The sequence below is a fragment of the Teleopsis dalmanni genome, chromosome 1 (genome assembly GCF_002237135.1).
Source record: "Teleopsis dalmanni isolate 2A chromosome 1, ASM223713v2, whole genome shotgun sequence".
Lineage (NCBI taxonomy): Eukaryota > Metazoa > Arthropoda > Insecta > Diptera > Diopsidae > Teleopsis > Teleopsis dalmanni.
The window spans coordinates 115,227,449-115,234,686 of NC_051846.1; the positions used below are offsets into that span (position 1 = coordinate 115,227,449).

Sequence of the window (7,238 nt, forward strand, 5' to 3'; positions counted from 1 at the left end):
TTTTAAATTAATACGGGGCTGATCACCTCATTTTCCAGAACTCTACAACTCATAGAACAACAGAGAAGAATTCTTCTCGTTAAGATCTGAAAGAACTTAAAAAGAAAAATTCATCTACATACGTTTGTATATTCAATGTAAAAATGTTATATACCAGTTGTTGGTGGTGGTGAAATCAATTTAAAAATTTGAGGTTTTTGGAGCCCATTTCTAGAGAACTAAGCTATATCAACATATAGCGTTTATATAGTTTGTTACTAATATTTTTTGCCAGCCGTAATTTTTTATGCAGATGATTTTATTCAATTTGCTTTTTTCTATGAATTTAGTTTGTTACGACTTTTGTACATGGAAAGAATAAAATCGCTTAAAAGCACCCACTGAAAATTTGAAACTCAAATTTGAAAAAATCCAGCCTTAAAGATCAAAGAAGATAGATATGAGTCAGAAAAACTTGGTGATATTTTTATTTATTGGCACCTGTGCAGCCTTCGGTCAATTTCATATTAAATACAACAGCAAAGTGGATTCCAGTGAGAATGATAACACTGTATTACGTAAGTTCTATAAATTCATATCCATTCAAAAGCAACCCGTTCAATGATTTCGCATTTACACTTTGAAATTTCTAGGGACCTACCGTCGTTGCATGTGGGAGCAATCGAAATTTTTACCAAGGCGCCTAGTACTACTGAGTCTTTGTTCTAACTTATTTTGCGAAAACAATCAACTAGTACCACGATCCAGGTCTATTTTTGTAGTGGAAAAGATGTCTAGACCGAATGAGTAGTTATTTTTTTGTGTAGTTAATATCATTTTAAAATATTTATAAAATTTATAAATATGTTTATTTTAAGCGATATTAATGTTCGGTTCCATTTTATTTTTATGTGTGCTTCAGCTGTTTGGATATTTTGCCTGATCAGTGTGAACAAGGTGACGAAGAGGAGCTAATGTATAAGCCTTTTCCTGATTGCTGCCCTGTCTATTGCAATCTGAAGCAACGAATGCATCGGCTTAAAACGATGCACTTCCGACATCGTGTGCTACTTAACATGCATCAGCAACAAGCAGCGAGTGGCACTAATACATTGCTGAATGAATACGGATTAAATAGTATGAATTTCAAATAATGTCTGAAATGCACAAAAAATTATCTATTTAGACAATACATAACATCTAAATACATGAAAATACTTTTTGCTGAATATTTAAATAATAATACAGCTCAGTTATTTCTTTTTGTTTTAAAATGCATCCCTGGTATAGTTTTATCTTTTTTTTTTTCAAAAGTATGCTGTATTTGTTAGGGATACTTCGAAGATTTCAAATTTAATATTTGAAATGAATCACAATAATATTATCTTAATACTCTACGAGTTCTTTAATAAAATAAAGCAGTACAGCAAAGTCCCTTAGAACTATTTCGCTTCTAAATTTTTGTTTTCTTTGAAAAGCTTGTGTTAAATTGACAATTAAACAGAGCCCATCCACGGCATGTTAGGATCGCAGTCACGCCACGACAGTTGTTGTTGTTTTCAATGCAAACTGAAGGGAGTTGTCAATGTCAAATTTTGCAAGTGCTCTTTCTAAAAGTAAAATATAGAATCTATTTGTTATATTTGTTTCATAAGTCAATGCGACGATCAATTTGGTCTTTATACTTGTTTCGGTGACCCCAACTTTACCTATAATTTTCTGAGCACATGTATTAAAGGTAAGCTATGAGAGTAGAATACACGTTTTGGAAAGTTTCAATTCTTTAAAAAAAAAAAATCATGTGTCAAATACATACTTATTTTTCACTCAAATTACGCAAATTCATGCCTGAATTTTTAGTATGTTGGAAATGTAAGCATATTTCTTAAGGACATTTACAGGCTGTATGGATGCACTGTCTCTATAAAGAGTTCGCAAATGACGTTTCTTCAAAACGTTAATATCCAAAAATTTGTAACGACACGGATTTTTCGCTTCGTTAAAATGCTTTCGCTGGGGGTAACCTCAGCCTCTTCCAGGAAGCGTTACAATAAATTCATATTTGCAGGGACAGGACTTCTCAAATGAAAGATGTTAATTTAATTTTAAACAAGAAGAGTTAATTAAAATAATTCAAATATAAAAAAAAAATAATGTATGAGTTATAAACAATTTTCTGAAAGAAAATAAAATTTAATTTGCTTCGTTGTGGCTGTGAAATTTCTTGGTGATCAGGCTGATGATGCCTCGTGAAGTCCTTTGAAATCGATGCTCTTTGTCTTGTACTTCTCCGTATCTGCTTTGTGAAAAATATTGATGTGTAGGCTTTGTCCCTTGCTGTGTGTACTCTACCTGTTTGCGGGGAAAAGGATGCAAACAAAAAATATATTGTTGTTATGATTGCATATATATATAATAGCGTTCACGTATATGGGCTCAAAACCGCCTCAATGTATGTAAGCAAAAACCGCCTTCGTGTCAGGGAATAATTTATATTTATGTAGGATTCCTTTTTATTAGAATCAAAACTAATTAATTAAATTACAAAAAAAATATATATAAATGAAAAAAACTGTTTGTTCTTCCGCACACACGTCATTACTTCACACGTCTTCTTTCTGCACTGCCACACTACGTTTGTTTCTTCTTTTTTACTTCCTTATGCTCGTGTGCTGGCGTTGCCAGATCTGCGTCCCACAATCGGCCATCCTGCGATTCGTTCGACCCGAATGAAGTGTCATTGTCAGCAACTGCCCAAGGCTTCATATACTCTGCGCAACTGCTAGTCCGCTTTGACCCTTCGCTTTTTCCGATTTTTATAACATCATACGTATCGTTTGATTTAACTCTCTCGACCTCGTAAGGTCCTAAGTATTTTGGTTTTAGCTTCAGTCCTCCCGAGAACTGCGTCCTTTTGATTGCGACTACGTCGCCTACTTTGTACTTTACGGCTGGCCTGCGTCTTTGGTTATATGCATTCTTATTTTCTAACTGGATTTTCAGTATTTGTTGCTTTGCGCGTTGCCTCATTTCTTCTCGGTCTTCATTAAAAATCGTTGTAATTTCCTCTTCGATAATTTTTTTGATCTGAATATCTTCCTTTGTTTGCATTTTAGCACCAATTAATAATTCAAAAGGCGTCGTTCCAGTACTTCTGCAATACGTGGAGTTTATTATCTGCTGCACTTTGTCAACATTTTTATACCATTTAGTTGGATCTGCCATGCTTAATTTTGCCAAAACTGGTGCAATTATGCTATTCAATCTTTCGACTTGTCCGTTGGCCCTGGCTAAGCCCGTAGTAATTTTGATGTGTTTAATACTTTCACCCTCGCAATACTTACGAAAATCATCTGAAGAGAAAGCAGCACCTCGGTCTGATATTATTTGATTAGGATTACCAAAAACTATGCTTTGCGTACGCAATCGGGATATAGCCTCGTTAGCTGATGTGGTTCGAGTTGGATATATCCAACAGAATTTAGTAAAAGAGTCAATAACGACAAAGATATGCTTATATTGTTTGTTCGTTGATTCTAATGGTCCCAAAAAATCAACATGGTACGTGTGTAATGGTATACTTTCTTTAATCAATGAGTGTAGTTCGCCTTCTTGCTTACCCTGCTTCCGATTCACAACGATACATGGAATACAATTCATAATGTGTTTTTGTATTTTTTCTTCCAATTGAGGTATAAAATAGTCATTTCGGAGTAGTTCACTTGTTTTTTTTACGGCAAAATGTCCCTTTTCATGTGCATGTCTAATTATTTCACGCTGCATACTCTTAGGTACAACAATAAGTTCTTGGTCATTTCTCAGCTTATACAACAACTCTCCTTTCTTAAAATAATCGTTGTATGAAGATTTTTCTTGTAGAATATCCGATATCGTTTTCAGGTTTTCGTCTTGCATCTGTGCTCTCCGTATTTTAGAAAGAATATTATCTTCATCTATGCACATAACGGCGTAGCGGCTTAAAGCATCAACATGCTTCATTCGCGAACCAACACGATGCTGAACTTCGTAATCGTACTCCTCTAAGAACAATATCCAACGGGCTACTCTCGTGCACAAGTCTTTCTTTCCCAATGTCATCGCAAATGCGTTACAATCAGTAACGAGCTTAAAATGCATACCCAGAAATGTATACTCTAAACTTTTTGAAAGCTTCAATAACAGCCAATATTTCTAGTTCGTAACTTGTATATTTTCTTTGTGCGTCAGTGGTTTTTTTACTCATATAATACACAGGATGCCATTGTTCGTCGTCTGGTGATTTTTGCAATAAAACGGCTCCATATCCTTCTATCGAAGCATCTGTATGCACTTCCGTTTCAGATTTTTGATTAAAAATGTTTAGTACCGGTTTTTCGCTTAAGATGGTCTTCAACGTATTAAATGCAGTAATCTGTTCATCTTTTATTTCAAATTTCACATTGTGTTTCCTTAAATCTGTTAAAGGCTTGGCAATTAGCGAGAATTTAGGTATGAATTTTCTAAAATAACTCGCCAACCCAAGAAAACTTTCCAATTGTTTTAATGTTTGCGGCAATTTGTATTTGCGTAGAGCTTCAACCTTAACTTCTGACGGTGATATTTTTTGATCTTGTATTGTGTGCCCTAGAAATTCCACTTTTCTCATTAGAAACTTGCATTTTTTAAAATTCAATTCAAGTCCAAAGTCTGCACACCGCTGTAATACAACTTTTAGGTTTTGTACGGCTTGTTCTTCATTTGCTGCGGGTATAATGATATCATCAACGTATGGTAAAGCTATACCTTCATTAGTTAATTCACGAAATATCGCGTTTATATGTCTTTGAAAAACACCTGGTGAGTTCGACAATCCAAATGGCACTCTACAGAATTGATATTGTCCATTATGTGTAACAAATGACGTGTATTTACGACACAATTCTGCCACGGGCACATGGAAAAATCCATTCTTTAAGTCAATTGTACTGAACACCTTACCACTTTGTAGCCGATCGAGTTGGTCTTCTATTAGTGGCAACGGAAAACGGTCTTTCACCAATACTTTATTAATTCTTCTAAAGTCAATACACAAGCGTGGTGTACCGTCGCGTTTTTTTATCAATACAACTGGGCTACTGAATTCTGACTCCGATCGTTCAATTACACCATTTTTCAACCACTGTTCCACTTGCTCATCCACAATGCACCTCTCCGTGAACGGTAATCTACGCGGCCTAGAATAAATGGGTGTTTCGTCTTTGAGCACTATGTACATCGCCACTTGTGTTGTTTTACATTGATTCGGCTGATAATTTATGATCATTTCACGTACCTGTCGTCTCGCATTCTCACTAGCGGTTTTGTCGATATCAATCGTTTTGTTGTCATTTACTAAGTCAATTTTCATTATTTTAGCTTCTTCGTCTATGGGATCGTCTTCGTCGAGGATTTTACGAACGTTTATACCATCACGATTAAATAAAATTTCAGCGTATAAGCATAGTTCTTCGCCAATGATCACTTGTAAGTCCATGCACCGAATTGGAACGACATAAAAATCTAATATGAACTCATTATCGTCAATTTTAATTAAGTTTTTAAAATGTCCAATCGGTTTAATCCTATTTGAATTGCGATCACTACCGAAACCAATTAAACATACGTTACATTTTTCTAAGATAGGCTTATTCAACTTGTTGTATAAGTCTTCGCGAATTATATTAAATTTACTGCCTGTATCGAATAGGGCTGCGCACTGTAAATTGCCAATAAAAATGGATTTGGTAGTTAAATTGTTTTTTTGCTGTAAACTGCGCGTATTTATTTTGTTTTCGGCTTGTTCACAGTTTTTAGAAATATGTCCGTACTGGTTGCACTTAAAGCATTTAGTACCTCGATTTTTATTTTTGCAATTCATGGACAAATGTCCCTTTTCACCACAATTGTAGCATTTCACTTCTGTTTTATTTGTTGAGAAACTTTTCTTTTCGCTTTGTTTAAAATCGTTAACTTGCTTACTTTTTTCACACATTGTTTCATATGATCTTAATTTGTCTTTAAATTCATTAAGGTTCTTTGCACCATATAGTATCATTTTATTTACATAACCGTCTCTAATTCCATCTATTATATACTGAATCAGCGCTTCGTCTTCGATATTGCCGCGAGATGCGATATCTTTCATTTGATAAAAATATTCAAACACATTTTCATCTTTTTTTATTTTGCGAGCACTAAGTTGCTTATGCAATTGTGCGCTATTTGTTGTTGTTCGAAACTCATTTAACAGGGCGTGTTTTAAAGCACACCACGAATTTAAACCTCTTTCACTCAAAATAAAAAGTTTAGCAATGCCTCTAAGAGATTTTTTTGCAAACACTAGTTTTTGAAACCCATCCCAACACATCAGTGCAGCTTGTTCCTCGAATTCTTCAATCCACCTTTCTACCGAAATGATATTTGTGCCATCAAATGGTCTAATTGAGTCCTCTATATCGCGAAAGTTCATTGCAAATTTTGGTGCTTCTCTTTGTAAAAATTTTGTACGTGTGTACGCTGCTGCTTTATTATTATCATCCACTTCAAACATTTTATTGCCATTATCGTCACGAGATTTTTTAAACTCGCGTTCATTGCCTCTGAAAGTGCGTTTACTGTCAACGTCATCATCGACTTCTTCATCTCCTTCTTCGTCATCATCATCATCGACTTCTTCATCTCCTTCTTCGTCATTACATTCATCGTCGTTTGCGTTTTCGGACAACAAAAAATTTTTACGTAGATTTCGAAATATGTGCAGTTGTACATCTTTAACACAATAACTTATATTTAGTACAATACAAATTGAAACCAAATCACGTTCAGTCAAATTATTTTTAATATATTCGCATTTGCTTGCATACGCCTTGTCATTTTCGTCGTAATCGAATCCAGAAAATTCTCTCAATCTCTTTCGATTATTTCTATCACCTTCTTCTTGGTATATAAATTTATGCAACGCTATTATTATGTTTTTGCTGCTACTGCGCAGGCTGCTGCTTACGAAGTCATTTAAGCAAGTCATTGTGTAGACTGAATTTCACAATTGCCGGAAATTCAAATCCCTGTTGAGCCCCCAATTTGTAGGATTCCTTTTTATTAGAATCAAAACTAATTAATTAAATTACAAAAAAAATATATATAAATGAAAAAAACTGTTTGTTCTTCCGCACACACGTCATTACTTCACACGTCTTCTTTCTGCACTGCCACACTACGTTTGTTTCTTCTTTTTTACTTCC

At 34.6% G+C, this 7,238-nt stretch overlaps 2 protein-coding genes across 3 annotated transcripts; one reads left to right on the forward strand and one right to left on the reverse strand.

Annotated features, from left to right (window-relative positions):
- Nucleotides 1-335: 335 nt before the first annotated feature.
- LOC119673320 (uncharacterized protein CG1552) lies at nt 336-1,222 on the forward strand. Of its 2 annotated transcripts, none has more exons than XM_038084584.1 (3): nt 336-557; nt 633-786; nt 902-1,222. In XM_038084584.1, exons 1-3 carry the CDS (start codon nt 440-442, stop codon nt 1,131-1,133), a joined length of 504 nt encoding a protein of 167 aa, XP_037940512.1. In that variant the 5' UTR covers nt 336-439; the 3' UTR covers nt 1,134-1,222. The 2 variants fall into 2 exon arrangements, with proteins under 2 accessions (XP_037940512.1, XP_037940513.1); XM_038084585.1 differs by having other exon boundaries at nt 633-747.
- Nucleotides 1,223-4,105: 2,883 nt separating this feature from the next.
- LOC119665632 lies at nt 4,106-7,021 on the reverse strand. The gene is made up of 2 exons (XM_038074861.1): nt 6,280-7,021; nt 4,106-6,135 (listed from the first exon to the last, which is right to left on the reverse strand). Exons 1-2 carry the CDS (start codon nt 7,019-7,021, stop codon nt 4,106-4,108), a joined length of 2,772 nt encoding a protein of 923 aa, XP_037930789.1.
- Between the last annotated feature and the right edge of the window lie 217 nt (nt 7,022-7,238).

What these genes read in the sequence shown, in the direction of transcription:
- LOC119673320 (XM_038084584.1), top strand. Translation starts at nt 440, where the DNA reads ATGAGTCAGAAAAACTTGGTGATATTTTTATTTATTGGCACCTGTGCA. An exon ending in GAATGATAACACTGTATTAC is followed by an intron (nt 558 to 632) that starts GTAAGTTCTATA and finishes TGAAATTTCTAG; the next exon opens with GGACCTACCGTCGTTGCATG. An exon ending in AAGATGTCTAGACCGAATGA is followed by an intron (nt 787 to 901) that starts GTAGTTATTTTT and finishes TGTGTGCTTCAG; the next exon opens with CTGTTTGGATATTTTGCCTG.
- LOC119665632 (XM_038074861.1), bottom strand. Translation starts at nt 7,021, where the DNA reads ATGACTTGCTTAAATGACTTCGTAAGCAGCAGCCTGCGCAGTAGCAGC. An exon ending in TTTTATTTTGAGTGAAAGAG is followed by an intron (nt 6,136 to 6,279) that starts GTTTAAATTCGT and finishes ATCAAATGAAAG; the next exon opens with ATATCGCATCTCGCGGCAAT.